The sequence below is a fragment of the Argopecten irradians genome, chromosome 16 (genome assembly GCF_041381155.1).
Source record: "Argopecten irradians isolate NY chromosome 16, Ai_NY, whole genome shotgun sequence".
NCBI classification, from domain to species: domain Eukaryota; kingdom Metazoa; phylum Mollusca; class Bivalvia; order Pectinida; family Pectinidae; genus Argopecten; species Argopecten irradians.
The window spans coordinates 33,692,222-33,712,194 of NC_091149.1; the positions used below are offsets into that span (position 1 = coordinate 33,692,222).

Below are 19,973 nucleotides of genomic sequence, written 5' to 3' on the forward strand. Positions count from 1 at the left end.
ATCCTTGTACGGATATATATTGACCGATTAATTTAGCTTATTGATTTATAAAAATCCGATGATCCATTTGTCCCAATTTTAGGTTGCCTGTTTGTGATTTGTTCCCGCTTATTTACTTCAGTTGGACATAATTCGATCTTTTAGCGGAAATAGATATGGTGTTTTTCTTTTTTTATTGTTTTGCATGTGCATTTCTTTCCCTATCAAGACCATATTATTTTATATTTTTAGCGGCTTATTGATTTAATTAGTAGAATTATTTTTCTTTTGTTTTTTTAATATATTGATCATCGCTAAGGATGTATTCTTCTGAGGTTTCAGTCCCGTTGAAGTCTCGCTTCAACATAGATCAAAGAAGTTATAAGATTTTCAAATTTAATTTATCAGTATCTGTAGCAAGTTGCCAGATGCAAATTTTGTCAAAATATTACATTTCTATTTTTAGTAGATTTTTTTATACGGGGATTTTAAGAAATGGCCCATTTGGCGGCCATTTTGAAATTTTGTCTTTTTTCGTTTTAAGTAGAGCCACAGTTTTACCATTTTTTACTGAAATTGTTTTTACTTAAATCATCACTGCGCCAGCATTTTTAGCTGTATTTAGTTATTTTTTGCTGCAAATCGTTACTAGGTTCGTAGTAATTAAAATATTTAGCATTAATATGTGAAACGATACACTTTTGTGACTTTATTTTTACATTTAATGGTAGTTTGGGCACTTTTATTTTTTACTCTAAAATACTGAAAAATAACAAAAATTCAAATGGGGCAAAAAAAAGCAAGCACACGAACCACCAATTTTTCTTCCTGATTTAGAAAGAACAGCCGTTTCCCAATAATAAAAAAGTGTAATACCAGAACAAAAAATATTAGTCGAATTGATCAAAACTGGTATATCAAAAAATATTAGTCGAATTGATCAAAACTGGTATATTTTTAAAGAAGACTACTAGAAAATGAATTCTACAAACATTCATACATATAAAACATATCTTATATGGTCAAAACGGCAAAATTCCCATAAAATCCAATATTTTGTCAACTAGGTATTTTTGAGTGACAAAAGCTCAAAAACGAGCACATAGGCATATGTTTTTTTCTTCCATTTATGGTATGAACTCCTTTTTCTAAAAAGCTATATGAGAAAACAAGTTTAATTAATACAAGAAAATTTTGACTTCTCAGAGGTGTACATCCTTAAACATGAATATGCACTACGGAATAATTAAAGATTAAAACATATTCCAAAGAAACACGAGTTTAAAAATACATGATGATTATTTTTTTTCTCACTTATTATAAATCCTCAATGTCAACATGCGTTTATTAATTTGATATAAACGTGCGATGCTGTGCAAATGCACTTGTAATCCTAGTCAATACTAGCCGTATTAGGATGCTTGATATTGGCGTCTCTCGGGAGTCAGGGAGTTACTGCCCTTGATAGCGCTCTCCAGTTGGCGGAGGAGATAAAAATGGTACGTGGTGATTTAAATTACCTGGACAGGTGTATTATAACAGGTAAGCTTAGATGTACATATACTTCTCTCGTTAGTAAAACATGGATTTGTAGCGTGGGTGAGTAACTGAATATTGTTTTCAAATCGATCACGTTTCAGTGAGACTAGACCCTTGCGATTTTTAAAGTTCGGCTGATCAGGATATTTTTTTGTTTTTATATTATTTTTCATTTTTGTCGACACGCCCCTTTCTATAACATTGAACAAAGTCAAAAGGACTACTAAATAATTAGGCCATTATAATCGACATCATCACGTGCTTTTGTAATATAAAAAAAAACGAAAGAAAAAACTCAATAGGGCCTAGTCACTACCGTAAATAACGACAGTTATTTTTTGCGTTTAATCTATTTATTGATACTAGTAGGCAGTGAACAGATCTAGAGTGCATGGTTTTATGTTTAAGTTTACACAATGTCTCCACTATTATACCTGTACTATGTTTGTTTGTTTTAGGGTGTATGTCTCACCTGAAGATATCTACATGTAAGCTTTCGATTTGAGTATCAAACATGTACATGCGCTGTATCATTAATTCTAGGGCTTGCAAAAGTAAATACATTACATACAGTATATGTAAAATGTAAACACATGCAGGCTTGCAATTTGAAAAAAAAAACGGATAACGCAACATTGTACATATAGTATGTATATATATATATGCAAAATTTCTGCACAATGACATAATTTTATTGATTAGCCTGGATACATTGTCTCTGTATATTGAAAGGATTGATTAAGGTATTTATATATATTCTTCATATATTGCTACCCTAGCAGTTGTGTTGCCTGCTTTGAGAGCAGATGTCACTGTGATTTAGGAGTTCATATATTCCTACCCTAGCAGTTGTGTATTCTGCTTTGAGAGTATGTGTCACTGTGATTTAGGAGGCTGCAGTCAAAGTCCAAACATAATTTGTCTCATTGTGATAGCAGGATTCTTTTGTATTTTAAAGTACTACTCAGGGTATATCCAATAGAGTCCTGAGAATTCGGTTAAAAAGGTTAAACCATACACTTGATATACATTTATATATTGTATTAGTTTTATATTGTTTCAGATGGAAGTTCCTTAACATTTAGTTCTGGGAAGACCAACAGCCAGGAGTTTAAGGTGTTCTGCTCATGCATGGCTCCAGGATGGCCTGAGACCCTGGAGAGAGCATAGCTAGCTGTCTTCACTCTCCTGTTTATGGAGAGACATTAGAGGTAGAGGTGTCCAAGATGGCTGTTATACCATACACATGTGTCTATATAGGTGAGTTGTAGTCATGATGATGCTGCTCCAACTTTATATTTTGAAAGACCTATATACTAGCTAGTGAGCCTCATCCGTCGTCATGTCTTGTCTACTGTGAATATGCTTTTCATTTAAACAGCTTCATCTCATATACAGAACGACCAATGTCTGATAAATACTCTACCAGTTACATGTAAGAAGTAATATTTAGGTACCTTGAAATCAATAAGGACTACCACTTTTTAGCTGATAGACATTGACATTAGTAAGAGGCTGAAAGACCTAAATATAGCTGAATGAATGATTTTCTATTATACATTACAGAAGAATGATTACACTGCCCTGCCTTTACTCTTACTCTGACCAATGATTATGGTTACACCCTGCCTCACTGACCAATATTAATGGTTACACCCTGCCTTCACTCTGACCAATATTAATGTAACCTTCACTGACCAAATAATGTTACACCCTGCCTTCACTCTGACAGAAGAATGATACACCCTGCCTTCACTCTGACAAGAATGAATTATACCCTGCCTTTACTCTGACCAGAATTAATGATACACCCTGCCTTCACTCTGACCAATATTAATGTTTACACCCTCCTCTCCCTTGACAAGAAGAATAATTACACTCTGCCTTACTCTGACCAGAAGGAATGATACACCTGCCTTCACTCTGACCAGAAGAATGTACACCCTGCCTTCACTCTGACCAGAATTAATGTTTACATCCTGCCTTCACTCTGACCAGAATTAATGTTTACACCCTGCCTTCACTCTGACCAAATATTAATGGAATACACCTGCCTTCACTCTGACAGAAGAATGATACACCCTGCCTTCACTCTGACCAGAAGGAATGATACACCCTGCCTTCACTCTGACCAGAAGGAATGATTACACCCTGCCTTCACTCTGACCAGAAGGAATTACACCCTGCCTTCACTCTGACCAGAAGAATGATACACCCTGCCTTCACTCTGACCAGAAGAATGTTACACCCTGCCTTCACTCTGACCATGAATGAATTACACCCTGCCTTACTCTGACCAGAAGGAATGATACACCCTGCCTTCACTCTGACCAGAAGGAATGATACACCCTGCCTTCCACTCTGACCAGAGATTAAAGACAAGTTACACCCTGCCTTCACTCTGACCAGAAGGAATGATTACACCCTGCCTTCACTCTGACCAGAAGGAATGATACACCCTGCCTTCACTCTGACCAGAAGAATGATACACCCTGCCTTCACTCTGACCAGAAGGAATGATACACCCTGCCTTCACTCTGACCAGAAGGAATGATACACCCTGCCTTCACTCTGACCAGAAGGAATGATTACACCCTGCCTTCACTCTGACCAGAATGAATGATTACACCCTGCCTTCACTCTGACCAGAATGAATGATTACACCCTGCCTTCACTCTGACCAGAAGGAATGATACACCCTGCCTTCACTCTGACCAGAAGGAATGATACACCCTGCCTTCACTCTGACCAGAAGGAATGATTACATCCTGCCTTCACTCTGACCAGAAGGAATGATACACCCTGCCTTCACTCTGACCAGAAGGAATGATACACCCTGCCTTCACTCTGACCAGAAGGAATGATTACACCCTGCCTTCACTCTGACCAGAAGGAATGATACACCCTGCCTTCACTCTGACCAGAAGGAATGATTACACCCTGCCTTCACTCTGACCAGAATGAATGATTACACCCTGCCTTCACTCTGACCAGAAGGAATGATACACCCTGCCTTCACTCTGACCAGAAGGAATGATACACCCTGCCTTCACTCTGACCAGAAGGAATGATTACACCCTGCCTTCACTCTGACCAGAATGAATGATTACACCCTGCCTTCACTCTGACCAGAATTAATGATTACACCCTGCCTTCACTCTGACCAGAAGGAATGATACACCCTGCCTTCACTCTGACCAGAATTAATGTTTACATCCTGCCTTCACTCTGACCAGAAGGAATGATACATCCTGCCTTCACTCTGACCAGAATTAATGATACACCCTGCCTTCACTCTGACCAGAAGGAATGATTACATCCTGCCTTCACTCTGACCAGAATGAATGATTACACCCTGCCTTCACTCTGACCAGAATTAATGTTTACATCCTGCCTTCACTCTGACCAGAAGGAATGATAAACCCTGCCTTCACTCTGACCAGAAGGAATGGTTACACCCTGCCTTCACTCTGACCAGAAGGAATGTTACACCCTGCCTTCACTCTGACCAGAAGGAATGATACACCCTGCCTTCACTCTGACCAGAAGGAATGATACACCCTGCCTTCACTCTGACCAGAAGGAATGATACACCCTGCCTTCACTCTGACCAGAAGGAATGATACACCCTGCCTTCACTCTGACCAGAAGGAATGATACACCCTGCCTTCACTCTGACCAGAAGGAATGATACACCCTGCCTTCACTCTGACAGAAGAATATACACCTGCCTTCACTCTGACCAGAATGAATTAACCCTGCCTTCACTCTGACCAGAAGAATTACACCCTGCCTTCACTCTGACCAGAAGGAATGATTACACCCTGCCTTCACTCTGACCAGAAGAATGATACACCCTGCCTTCACTCTGACCAGAAGGAATGATACACCCTGCCTTCACTCTGACCAGAAGGAATGATACACCCTGCCTTCACTCTGGCCAGAATTAATGTTTACATCCTGCCTTCACTCTGACCAGAAGGAATGATACATCCTGCCTTCACTCTGACCAGAAGGAATGATTACACCCTGCCTTCACTCTGACCAGAAGGAATGATACACCCTGTCTTCACTCTGACCAGAAGGAATGATACACCCTGCCTTCACTCTGACCAGAAGGAATGATACATCCTGCCTTCACTCTGACCAGAAGGAATGATTACACCCTACCTTCACTCTGACCAGAAGAAATGATACACCCTGCCTTCACTCTGACCAGAAGGAATGATACACTCTGCCTTCACTCTGACCAGAAGGAATGATACACCATGCCTTTACTCTGACCAGAATTAATGATACACCCTGCCTTCACTCTGACCAGAAGGAATGATTACACCATGCCTTCACTCTGACCAGAAGGTCATCTTTCAGAAATCTTCTGTCCCTTGTTCAGAGCCTGGTCTTCACCATGCACTTAAAATATAGCACACTCGATATGATGATCATGAAGGGTTTGCAAGTGTGTACATCTTTTACAAATTAATTCACCTTCGTTCAAAGCCAACAGGGTGAAATAAGTTAAAATTTGTATACAAGGCCTAACAATCAAATCATGACCTTACCCCTATAACCTTCATTTAAGGTCACTAGGTTCAAAGTCATGCAAAAAAAACCCACCAACTTTTGAATTTGTTCATATTACTTTTTTCAAATGAGGATAAAATTGTGATGCGTTTTCTAGCCTATCATTATCAGATCCATCAACAAGATGGCTGATAGGCAGCCATATTGGATTTTGATAGTTGAAGTTTGAAAAGCAGAGAAAAGGTCCCTCTTTCCATCGTCAGATATATATCAGTGTTTGGTGGGTGACAAGATCCCATAAGCATGCAACTAAACTGCTTTTCAAAGTTCATTAAGTTTTTCTACAAGAAATGAGAGATAATTGATTAAAAAGACACATGAGTTATACAATGATGTCACAAAAAGGGGAACTACATGTATTAATTAATACCTGATATCATATTGCCAGCAAATTTTAATGACCAGAGAGTTGTTTTAAGCATTGATAAAACAAGAGCTATTGAAGAACAGCAAAGCTCGCCTATTCAGAAGAAGTTGATGTTCAAGTACATGTATTTACTATTTAAACATGGAAATATGACAAATTAACAGACTCAAAAATCCCCTAAAGGGCCATAAATTGGTTGTATTATCACGTTCAGCATCCATACACATTAGGAAAATAAAATCATAAACATTTATGATGACTTATGCTTAAACAATTGACAAAATAGAAACTTGCTCAAAAACTTTAACATGGAAATATGACAAATTAACAGACTCAAAAACCCTCTAAAGGGCCCCAAATTGGTTGTATTATCACGTTCAGCATCCATACACATTAGGAAAATAAAATCATCAACATTTATAATGACTTAAGCTTAAACAATTGACGAAACAGAAACTTGCTCAAAAACTTTAAGGTGAAATGGGACGCTGACGCCGACGCTGATGCCAGGGTGACAAATTAGCTCCCCCTATTCTTTGAATAGGCGAGCTAAAAATGGAACTGCTTGATTTTGTTGTTTGAGAGTGTTTGAAGACTATGCAAAACTTTTGGAAGAAGATGTAAAAATTCAGATTTTTTTTTCTTCAAAATAAAACCGAAAAAAACCCCCCACTGTAACTGCGCACTATACGCACAAAAATATGGAACAATAATTTGTTGATATAGATATACAATTAACAAGAATTACACGCTGAGTAAACAATTCTATTGTGTAATAAAATGTTACTTGACCACTAAAAGCCTTCAATTATTCAGTGTTTGTCCTGATAATTAAATCCTTTATGCTATAAGACCTTAAGCAGATTACAGTACTCTATGTGACCTATTTATATAAGTTCTGTAGTTTGTATACAGGCATGGTGTACTCTATAATGTATTGATATGTAGACAAAATGAAGTAGTGCCAAGTATATATTTTTGTTTTATCATTGGATCACCTGTGTTTATTTGATAATCAATAATCTGATCACTTATCTTGAAGTTTATTCAATCAACATAACATTATTATTATATTAAAGTGAACAGTCGGGCAAGGATGGCTAAAGTTGGTAAAAATGGTGTGAATGTATCCAGTATAATTTCTTATGAAATAGAAAAATAAAATCTCTCGCCAAAATCTTTCTGCGTACGAAGAAATTAATTTAAAGTATAGGAATCCTAAAACGTCCTCCCAGCTGACTATGTCCGTGGTTACATTTCCACGCAGCCTCGCTTTCAATGCTTTCAACTTTCCTTTATTTTAATGGTCAGAACTGGGAAACGTAAACAGAACTTGACCATCGTATTAATATGTGAGCACTTTTGGAAGGCCAATGAACGCATTTAGACTGATTTTCTTTGCCCGACTATTCACTTTAAATAATACTAATTCCTTTCTTTAAGACTTTTTTTCACCAAAAAAATTGTGTTGGTTTTATTCAGTTTTAAATTAAAACATATTTAATTCTTTGGAGATTTCACGCGTATGCTGTTTAATTCATGTAATAAGTCTACCAATTATCATGGTGTGATATAGATATATGATATATAATTGATATTGTTATCGCACAGTTATATGTACCATGTAGTTACAAATAATACAAAGACTTAATTCTAACATAAAGAAAATATTACAATCGTTCAGAAATAATAAGCCTGCTGGCCTTATATTAGATAAATACACAATATAAACAGTTTTAAAATCCCAAACAAAATGTTTTCTTTAGCTGCAGATGATTCAATATGCTAAACTTACATGTAGTAATTTGAGTTGGTATATATGATTTGAATGACAGGTTATTAAAGTTTAACTACATGTACTGATAATAGAATAAAGGTTTTATTTTAGAAATATATTTATTGCATAACTGGCCCCCCCAGCCATGTCATACGACTGTGGCATATATATTGTAAAACACGTGTAATAACACTATTATGTCGACGTCACATGTAGTTTTAACAACATAATCTATATATGAAGTCGCATGATTTTCTAGGTAGACAGATTTCTACTGTTTCATATATAGACAAAATTAATAAAGTTTCACTTATATTTTTATCAATAAAAGTTATGTGATAAATAGAATCTTACACTCAAAATTTATTGAACTTGTTAAATAATTTTCTTCCAGATGCAGACTGGCGAGACCTTCTATACAGCGCCTCACAATGTGTCAACTGTACAGCAAAGAGGGAGCCAATGATCAAGGAGCTACAGACCATGTGGACCAATCCAGCCAATCAGAACAAAGTGCTGCCCTGTCTCTCTGTCAGGTCTGGCCTTGACCTTTATCTGAAGGTCAAGGATTATCCTCCAGGTTCAGAGGTTATCATGTCCGCCATCAATATACCGGATATGGTGTACATTGTCAAACATCACAAACTCAAGGTTTGTTTTCTAAGCACTTAACAGTGAAATTATGCTTCTACTAGTCTAATAATTAGTTAAATGGTTAAAAAAAAATTAAAAAACGTTTGTAAAAATGCTAATTTCTTGCTACACATAAAAGCCTGTTACAGATTACACAACCTATAGGATATAACCTCTGGGAGATCTAGACTGGAGCAGTGATAATTGCAGTACACATACATTGTCCATTTGATGTATTCTGTTCATATTAGAAAGGGATCGGCTTTTATTATACTAATTTAGTATTTACAGTTATTACCTCATACATTCTAAGTTGTTGGGGCCAGTGTAAACCTGTGAATGATCTGAGTATTATAGGATGTTTACTTGTATAAACAGTGAGAACAGATCACTCAATAAAAATCGCTTAACTCAGAAATACATTTCTTCATCCTAAAAAGAAGTTTTTTACTATACAGGTGGTGCCATTTGATGTAAGTATAGAAACCACAGGTCCAAAGGTTGAACTTCTGGATTCCCTCATCACAGATAAAACGGTCGCCATCCTCATCGCTCACATCTACGGCAAGTGGTGTGACATCGAGTCTATCATCGACATCGCACAAAGGAGGAACATCCAGGTGATAGAGGACTGTGCCGAATGTTTCTGTGGTTTTGAGAGAATCGGAAACCCTCGTAGTGATCTCACCATTTTTAGCTTTGGTGTTATCAAGTATTCAACAGCGTTTGGGGGAGCTCTCGCCAAAATCAAAGATGAAAAATTATACGAACAGATGAGAGAAAGATACCTGAAGTATCCCATACAAAGACATTCAGAATATCTGAAGAAAATTCTGAAATACTCTGCTGTGTACATTCTGTTAGATTGTCCGCGTATTATAAAGCCTTTGATGACTTTAACAAGAACTTTAAATATTGATCACAAGAAATTCGTGATTAAGCTCCTGCGGGGATTTCCTGATCAGATGATAAAGAGAATTCGAGCGCAGCCATCGAATGCTCTTCTTGCCACAATGAGACGAAGACTACGTAACTTTGATCAGACAGATTTTAACGCATCCCAGGTGAAGGGCGAGTATGTGAGAGAGAGGCTACCTGACGGGGTGACCATGGTCGGGACACAGGCCGAGGTCAATAACTACTGGCTCTTCCCGATACTGATGGTTATGTTTACATATCCAATGGATGTTATAGTAGTATGTATGCATGTATTGAAATCTAGAGTTAAGTAATTTAGTAAATATCAATTTACATTTATTTATTGGGGTTTACTTTTAGTGATATATACAAGCGTAATTTTGTCATACCGTCCATTCATTGAGAATTGAGTTTTATTATCACTGATTGGAAACAAACCAAGTGAGACATTGTCAAAGTCTCTTTAACAGTGGACGTTGGGTAGGATTAAAAATATCACAGTATCAGCGTTATTGGCGACACAAGATTAACGTTTATTACTTTTTCTTTTATTGAGAGATGAGAAGGGTTGGTAACCAAGTTCTACCCGATTCTAAGGATTTTTAGAATTTCATGTGAATTTGATGTCAGTTACGTTGTACAGTATTGTATGTTTTGATCTATACAGGACAATCCAGATACAGTGGTGAAGATCCTCAATGCCATGGGGATAGACGCTTACCGAGGAGCTACACAACTCAACCTCATAGAACCGGAAAATAATGACTTTAAAGTCGGTCAACCAGAAAATGACGGTGTAAACATTACTGATTCTCGAAGTTTTGAAGTTACACAACTTGAAGGCAATGGACTGGAAAATTGTAACAAGACTTACAATCTAAACACAGCAGTGCTGTCCTGCAGTAGTGTAGAGTCACACAAAGTGCTGACACAGGATTACCGACACAAGGTTCCAGCCCACCATCACGAGGCCCAGAACAGGACCTTCCCATACGAGGCCCTGAACAGGACCTACCCTCACGAAGCTCGTTATCTCATTAATCATGTTGTCTACATCCCAGTAAACAAATCCGTCCCGTTTCATGTCCTCGATCATATTTGTAAATGTGTCAAATTAGCCACACGCCTCAGCAAGAATGGCCGCTCACCTGATGTCCGACTTCATGCCAAGTTATGATGGTAAACATATCCTTTGACTGTTGTGAGTTTAAATGGTACAATTCTTGGATGTAAGTGATTTTACTAGGATACTGCTTAAAGATTTTATAAAAATATTATTACTGAAACACAATGTATATCTAGTAAGTTAAAATCTGATAGGAAAACTATAGATTTATTTTTAGGACGCTGATCACTTGTAGTGTAATCCTAAGAGTCTGGTATATGTTAAATAGATTTTGTCATCTCAGTTGACCTGTAAATTTTCCTTTTGTTCAGCAATATTCGTCCTGTGTCATTCCAGTTTAGGATGTGCTTTGTATCCTTAAAATTCCAAAATTCTAACTTCCATGTATACGTAATTAATATAAGTGAAAGGCCTGACAACTGTTTATATGTTTTGTTTAAATATAAGAAGCTTTTTTATTAACTGTTATTGTTATATGGTGTATTGGTGTAGTTAATTAGAAACTTAAATTAGTAAATTAAATATTTGGTGTTTCATAAACAATGCAAAGAGATGATAAGTTTGTTTATAAATTGTCTATTGACAAAATGTGTTCAGAATTGTGTTAAGGATCACCTTTTATTAACTTCTGTGAGGTCATTTCTGGTGACCTGCAGATGCGTCGACCAGTTTCAATTTTTCCGACCAGCATCCAAGATGGCCGCCACAGCCTTTCATTGTTCAAAATTGAACTGCTTATATATATATTTAACTTCTGGTCCGATTTGCTTGGATTCGGTTTCAATATTTTATTATCGGAAAAACAATGTTACGTCATCATTCAGGGGAGGTCACTCTTGTCAAATTAGGCTCTGTGGAGATTGGGGGAACTATATGTGATGGCACCCATCACAATTGGATCTTGTTCTCTGCAGCTTTGTGTGCATGACTTTATATAACATTGATAGATTATTCATCTTATCTCCACATTCCATCCAGTATTTTGATGCATTTGTTGATCAACATTTTATTGTGTACTTAAGGATGTATTCTTCTGAAGTTTCAGTCCCGTTGAAGTCTCGTTTCAACATAGATCAAAGTAGTTATGAGATTTTCAAATATAATTTATCAGTGTCTGTAGCAAGTTGCCAGATGCAAATTTTGTCAAAAAATTACATCTCTATTTTTAGCAGATTTTTTTATACGGGGATTTTAAGAAATGGGCCATTTGACGGCCATTTTGAAATTGTGTCTTTTTTCGCTTCAAGTAGAGCCACAGTTTTACCATTTTTTACTGAAATTGTTTTTACTTAAATCATCACTGCGCCAGCATTTTTTGCTGTATTTAGCTAATTTTTGCTGTAAATCTTTACTTGGTTCGTGATAATTAAAATATTGAGCATTAATGTATAAAATGATTCACTTTTTTCACTTTATTTTCACATTTAATGGTAATTTGAGCACTTTTAATTTTTACTCTAAAATACTGAAAAATAACAAATATTCAAGTAGGGCCAAAAAGTAAGCACATGGACCCCCCATTTTTCTGCCTGATTCTGAAAGAACAACCCTTTTCCTATTGATATGCAAAATATTAACAAAAGTTTAATACCAGAACTTTTTCTATAAAGGGTTATATTTGGCAAAAATGGCTGAAAATGGTGCATTTTGTAGCTCAAAATTAAGGGGTAGGGGTAGCATATCTTGTTATTCTGAGAAAAAATATTAGTCGTTTTGATCAAAACTGGTATATTTTAAAAGAAGACTCCTGGAAAATAAATTCTACAAATATAAATACATATCAAACACCTCATTAGGAAATTATGGCTTTAATATCTTGTGTATATGGTCAAAACGGCAAAATTCCCATTAAAATCCAATATTTTGTCAACTAGGTATCTTTGAGTGACAGTAGCTCAAAAACGAGCACACGGACATATGTTTTTTCTTTCATTTTCTTTCATGGTATGAACTCCTCTTTCCAAAAATCTATATGAGAAAAAAAGTTTAATACAAGAAAATTTTGACTTCTCAGAGGAGTACATCCTTAATTGGTGTTGGACAGTAGATAGTTTAACCAGGTTTTTATAATGTTTATTATGAAAAGAAATGTAAAGTATATATATATATATATATTTGCTTATAAAAATGCTTTAAATTTTTATTGTTGATGTTATTATAATCATCATTTTATGAAAAGTAAATGTGTTGAACTTGTCACTATATATGTATACTACAGTCGCACTGGTGTATAGGTCGCACTTTCGATTTTCATGGAAAACGTTGTGACTTATACTCTGGAAAATATAGTATATAAAAATTATATAAATATTGAATATGTATTACTAGATTATGTCCTCTTAGTTTTGAACGAGAATAAAAATCAAAAGAATAAAGGTGAGATTTTTATTGATGATTTGTTTATCTATATATACAGAATGTTATGTATTTAACCAGAGATTTAATCTCATTAAGATTTAAAACGTTTGTCACTATTTTGCTACAGCAGGTTTGTGATATGCATTTTGTTATGTGGACATATACACCATTCCAGTCATTCTAGAATAGTAAGCTGTATAAATGTGTAGATCTCCATAAACTCACCAGAGTATAAACTGTTTTACCACAGGACGGTTTAGTAAAATAAGTATAGTTTTATGAATTGTTTGTATACAAAAAATTGTCCTAATGATGGCCGCCTAGCGGCCGAAACATGTTGAGAATTTGTTCTAAATAATAAAAACAAACTCATGGATGTTGAGTATCATTTTATTCATTTGAATAAGTATTGTTGTACAATTTAAGATTTAATGTTAAGAACTTACAATTTTGTAGCCTTTGAAAGTGTAATATATGAAAGCATGATTTTGAAAAACTTCTGTGAGGTAATAATTTTGTGAATTTAGAGAAATTCCTGATATTTGCAATTTCACAGTTACTGTACATATTCATTATTTGGATTTAATTACTTTAATAATTACATTACAACATGTACCTTCTATAGGAGTCAGAACTATTTTGCTACTAATTGGCATTTCAATGACTGTGATATTGTGTAAGGGAAAAACCCCAGATGACAGTGTCCTATGTACTGGTACAAATGCATAGGTTGTGAAAATATTTAATGAGGTTGGCGTAGGAGAGAGAAGGTTATATTAAAAGGTAATATTTACGTGTATTTAACACTACTTAAATGATACAGATGTATTTATTTTTTCCTTACATCATCTATTAAAAAACCTGTAATGAATGATATTTCTGTAAATAATAATTATTTAATTTAGATGTTGTACACTTCTACTTACAATTGTTCAGACACCTTAGATTTATTTTTAGCAATAATAGGTACAGATAAAGGGGAGACAAACAATACAGATTGTGCAAACATAATTGTTATGTTTTGATAATTTGAAACCAAAAGTTCCAAAGAAAAACCACCTGGATTTGTAAAGCTCGAAGTAATATTTAATATATATATAATATTGATATACGTTATTAAAATAAATCAGTTATATAAAATTATATTATGAAGTCATTAACATGACTAACTGTTATAATTGTACTACATGTATGTTAATGTCAAAACAACACAACGTCATGGCTCTTTGTGTAAATAATTAATGACATCCCCTCAAAACATATCATGATAGATTGTCTTTAATATATCAGTTATGTTAATATATTATTATTTTAAAGTGAACAGTCGGGCACAGGAGGCTAAATTTGGTAAAAGCGTGTTAATACAGTCAGTATAATTTCTTATGAAATAGAAAAAAAAAGTTCCTGTCAAATAGCTCTCCAAGAAAAAAAAATTATATTATAGGAATCCTAAAACGTCTTCCTGGCTGGCTATGTCTGTATTGACGTTTCTTATTTTAGAACTGTGTTAAAACGTAGGGTTTTACCCATAATTTCAATGGTATTAACTAGACATAAGCAGAAATTGGCCGTCATTTTGATATGTAAGGAGTTTTGGAAGACCGATGAAGGCATTAAGACTGATTTTCTTTGCCCGACTATTCACTTTAATTATTATATCAATAGATTAAATGATATCAATTTTTAACTTCATTGTTCATTAAATGTATACAGATCTCAGTGTTTATCAGAAAGATGAAATATATACAGTCATGATAAGATACCCTATTGAATCTCATCGTGTGCCAGTTATACAAAATGTATGTATAAAAAAGTTTTACAGAAAAGGGCATGAAAGGAAAATTTCGGTATATTTCACCTACTTAAACATATTTTCAAAAACATCTAGGCTTTAGGATTCATTTTGTTTAAAGATCTAACATGGTATGATGATGGTGTAAACGTGTGATGTATAGTTTTACATTGTATTAACATTGATCTGAATATATTTTTTTATTGTTTCTCAATGGGTTCTTACATATTAGCACTCAGTTTCGCCATGTTACACCCATAAACCACCTCATATTGACTGCGCCAGCAAAGCAATGAGAACAATGTTCAATGATGATAAAATATCATATTGCACTCCCCAGCACTAACAAAACATCGCATCATACTATTCATATAATTACCATGTAAAATGATGTTTCTCGTCTATCAGTTAATTAAAATATTTCATTAATTGAATAAGTGTTATGATTATAGAGTCACTGTTGAATTAAAGGCTTGTAATATGAAATGTTTAATTAATAGATTCATGTAGTTGATAATTTAAAGTTTTATTAAGTGGTTTGTAAAAAACAATAATCTTAGAACAATCAAAGTTAAGTGCAATTACTCAGTATAGTTTATTTGTTTAATTTAAAAAAAAATGACATTCCTGTTTGGTATAGAGTTTTGTTGTATAATGATAACCACGTGTATCTATGATTATGATATTTCAATGGAAAAATCTTTGTTAACGTAGGATTAAGTATTTTTGTCGACAGCAGATATACGTGTATTTGTAAAATGTTTAAAATGAATCGCAGGTTTTTTTATTCAAGTTGCTGTATAGACGGTTATTTTCGAGGCCCACAATTTTCATATTTTGATATAAAAATAAGAGTTTAAAAGGACTATGTATGTTTTGAGCCCCTTTTTAGTCCCACTATCCATTAATTTTTCAAATCTATTATTTGATATTTAAACAGTAATAATTGAAAACATCCCTCATTTAATTGTAGGAAGTTTTCTAATTTTGCAGCTTTGGCTGCCATGGTAACCGTTCTAAAGGAGTGGTCGTTTGTATTACGGGAGTGGTCTTATATAGAGGGATTATTGTATGCCTTAATTATGAAAATGTGGTAATTTTTACAATTTTGACCATTTTGACTAAGAAACTAAAGAGTGTATCCTTGAACAAACTTGATATTTCTCCTGTATCAGAAGTACATTCCGATTCTCAGTAATGTTAGGATTGTCCTTTAGCGGTTTTAACTTTTCGCGATCTGGCCTGAAGGGTATATATGATTCACTCATTTCTTAATATTTTGTGGATCAAATTGTTGCGATCATAGCAATGTCCTGCAAAATCGCAAAAATACTATTTTCAAAAAACAACCGTCTCTACGATACACAGACACCCCTATAACTGAGATTTGTGTCATCAGAACCGAAATCCTATACAAAATCACAGTTTTGTGTATGGATAGTCTCCCTTTCATCCACTTTAACATTCGATCTAGATTTTAAAATTGACTTTTTTATTAGTGTCTATCAGCTATAATTATAATGATGATCTGATCTATACAGGCCCCTTGGGCCCGAAGTTGACATTTCTTCTGGATATCTGAGGATTGTTTAACTTCTAAATTATCAATCCTAATGTCATTGATCTCTGAATACTATTGTAGTTCTCTACACAATAATAGCCGGTACCCAAAAACATATCTATAAGCATTTGTAAATATTATTTACTCTTGCCAACTGTTGGACAGATGATTTTATTATGTTTATACAAAATAAAGAGTTTTATCATCGGAATGAAACTGCGTTTTGTTTTTGGTTGGGGTGGGGCTGAAAAGTGATTTGACACATCTAGAAGAAACAATAACGACTTGTACAATTGAAAGAAAAGAGAATGTTCCAACTCGTTACTATACGTTACGGTATGATTCTAAATTAAATTCAAGTTGAAAGACAACAGACTCTTCAAAAGAAAAGCTTCTTCCTTAACGTGAACATTGGGGCCGAAATCTGCTTGTATTGTCCATCTTCAGTCACTTTCTTCGCCACCTCCTCGTTTACCTTTACCAATATACTCAGAAGGTCGTGTCTGAAACACAACAAACAGGATTGACCTTTACCAATATACTCTGAAGGTCGTGTCTGAAACACAACAAACAGGATTGACCTTAACCAATATACTCTGAAGGTCGTGTCTGAAACACAACAAACAGGATTGACCTTAACCAATATACTCTGAAGGTCGTAACTGAAATATACCCAAGAAGGCTTAACCTTCACCTATATACACAGCAGGTCGTGTCTAACAAACCAAGCAGGATTGACCTTCACCTACATACTCAGCAGGTCGTGTCTGAAAGAAACAAAGCAGGATTGACCTTCACCTATATACACAGCAGGTCGTGTCTGTAACAAACCAAGCAGGATTGACCTTCACCTATATACACAGCAGGTCGTGTCTGAAACAAACCAAGCAGGATTGACCTTCACCTACATACTCAGCAGGTCGTGTCTGAAAGAAACAAAGCAGGATTTACCTTCACCTATATACACAGCAGGTCGTGTCTGAAACAAACCAAGCAGGATTGACCTTCACCTATATAAACAGCACGTTGTGTCTGAAACAAACCAAGCAGGATTGACCTTCACCTATATACACATCAGGTCGTGTCTGTAACAAACCAAGCAGGATTGACCTTCACCTATATACACAGCAGGTCGTGTCTGAAACAAATCAAGCAGGATTGACCCTCACCTACATACTCAGCAGGTCGTGTCAAACAAATCAAGCAGGATTGACCTTCACCTATATACACAGCAGGTCGTGTCTGTAAAAAACCAAGAAGGCTTGACCTTTACCAATATACTCAGCAGATCGTACCTGAAACAACAAGCAAGATTGACCTTCACCTATATACTCAGCAGGTCGTGTCTGTATCAAATCAAGCAGGCGTTAGAATCATTCATGACCTGCATTGGTCATGAATCTGAAACACAACAAACAGGATTGACCTTAACCAATATACTCTGAAGGTCGTAACTGAAATATACCCAAGCAGGATTGACCTTCACCTATATACACAGCAGGTCGTGTCTAACAAACCAAGCAGGATTGACCTTCACCTACATACTCAGCAGGTCGTGTCTAACAAACCAAGCAGGATTGACTTTCACCTATATACACAGCAGGTCGTGTCTGTAACAAACCAAGAAGGCTTAACCTTCACCTATATACAGATCAGGTCGTGTCTGAAACAAACCAAGCAGGCGTTAGAATCATTCATGACCTGCATTGGTCATGTATGGCGATGATAATTAACGTCAACTTTATTGAAAAGTTTAGTAAACATAGTAACTTCTTGAATATCGAATATCCGCTAGGAAATAAAAGGTTGAGTTGGCTGGGTCCGCCGCCTGAACTAACAAAAGTGTGCGATATATTAAACAACGTGCTTTGTTTGTGATAAACAATATGGCTAATATCTTAATAGTTCCACTGCTGGAAGTTACAACCAATATCATTAGGCTGTCACTGTTATTGAGGAAGCGTCTCAATGAATCTGACAAGTTGCATCTTCCATTTCAACACTGAAAATATCTAACCATGTCCGGTACTGTTTTCGTACTAATACTAACTTGGAAGCGTATGTGTCCATCATAGGAACAAGCATACTGATGAACCAGGATCCACTCTCTTCATTTCTGAAGGACACGTAGCCAGGTAAAGTGGCATATCCTAAAACGAAATCGGCTTCGTCCGGCAGCAGCATCCTGCTGTCAGGCCTGGTAAGGTCAATATCATCGCGGTATTTCATTTCTGGTTGGTACGAATGAAAATCCCACAGTTCCTTGCTTTGGTGTTTCTGTATGAAATCTGCATGCTCATACCCTGAAAGGCAAATTGAAAGGCGGACTTTTGTTGTAATATACACGTATATATAACAGTTTCCATCATTGTGGCTTTGCCAGTCCATCAATGCTGCCTAGAGTTAAACTTGCTCCACCCATTAGGTGTTCAATAATATGTCCGTTACTAAAAGGGTGTGAACAGTTAGTTAAATTATCAATGTTAACACTGCTTCGTCTTCACATATGTATGTTAAATAACTATTTTCTACAAAAAGCTGGTGTCTTTCGACGTTTTGTCGACATACGGGCACTACTGCGATGAAAAGAGAGATTTTGTTTCATTTCTTGAATCCCATATTACTTTAAATTCAATTCCTATGCCTTCCGTAAGAACTAACTTAAAAGCGTATGTGTCCGAAATTACAAAAAGCTTAATTTCTGACGAACGAAGATCTACTTTCTTCAATGCGACGCTATACATATACTCACCTTTTTGCCTCGTTGAACCCTGACATGCCTGGATGAAGAAAAGCTTTGGTTTTCCAGCCAGACTCTCGCACTCACTAGCACGGAAATAGCCGATCAACTTGTTAACTCGTATTAGATTATTATCAGTACCACAGATAGATGGACCTCTGCTTCCATGGGAGAGAATACAACAGACAAAGCAATCGTAATTCTCGTGATTCTGATCGCTGATACCTTCCAATAGGTCGTTCATCTGTTCAGCAGTCTGGTTCTTGTAAAGTAAGACTTTGAAACCAAGCTTTTTGAAGATGTAACATAAACTGTCTGTAAATTGAAATATGTTAAGAAAATTTAAAGATATTATATATATTTAGATTCAGTCTGCTACACGCATGCCATAACAGAATCATGTATGATACACGTGCAGTAGGTATGACGCCATTAGGAGAATACTCAACCTATACTTACTGACTAAAACCAGTCAAACGGAACCTACACCATTCGATACTAATGCACCAAAATATTTGATGAACTTATGTTCAAAAGTGACATAGATTCTGCCCACTGGGATATGCCTGAAGTTCACTCCCCAAATGATGTAAATGAGG

General features: G+C 35.6%; 2 protein-coding genes across 3 annotated transcripts in view; one reads left to right on the top strand and one right to left on the bottom strand.

The window, feature by feature from the left end:
• Nucleotides 1–1,443: 1,443 nt before the first annotated feature.
• LOC138311022 (uncharacterized) lies at nucleotides 1,444–13,669 on the top strand. Its single transcript, XM_069252449.1, has 5 exons — nucleotides 1,444–1,521; nucleotides 2,582–2,778; nucleotides 8,641–8,897; nucleotides 9,338–10,042; nucleotides 10,465–13,669. Exons 2-5 carry the CDS (start codon nucleotides 2,745–2,747, stop codon nucleotides 10,972–10,974), a joined length of 1,506 nt encoding a protein of 501 aa, XP_069108550.1. The 5' UTR covers nucleotides 1,444–1,521; nucleotides 2,582–2,744; the 3' UTR covers nucleotides 10,975–13,669.
• The window catches only part of LOC138311023 (caspase-8-like), a 28,889-nt gene continuing 22,573 nt past the window's right edge, over nucleotides 13,658–19,973 (bottom strand). For both annotated transcript variants that reach the window (XM_069252451.1, XM_069252450.1), the window contains exons 5-7: nucleotides 19,387–19,689; nucleotides 18,685–18,937; nucleotides 13,658–17,137 (exon numbers count right to left, since the gene is read on the bottom strand). In XM_069252451.1, the coding sequence (XP_069108552.1) occupies nucleotides 17,014–17,137; nucleotides 18,685–18,937; nucleotides 19,387–19,689 (680 nt within the window). In that variant the 3' untranslated portion in view covers nucleotides 13,658–17,013. The remainder of the gene's footprint in view (nucleotides 17,138–18,684; nucleotides 18,938–19,386; nucleotides 19,690–19,973) is intronic.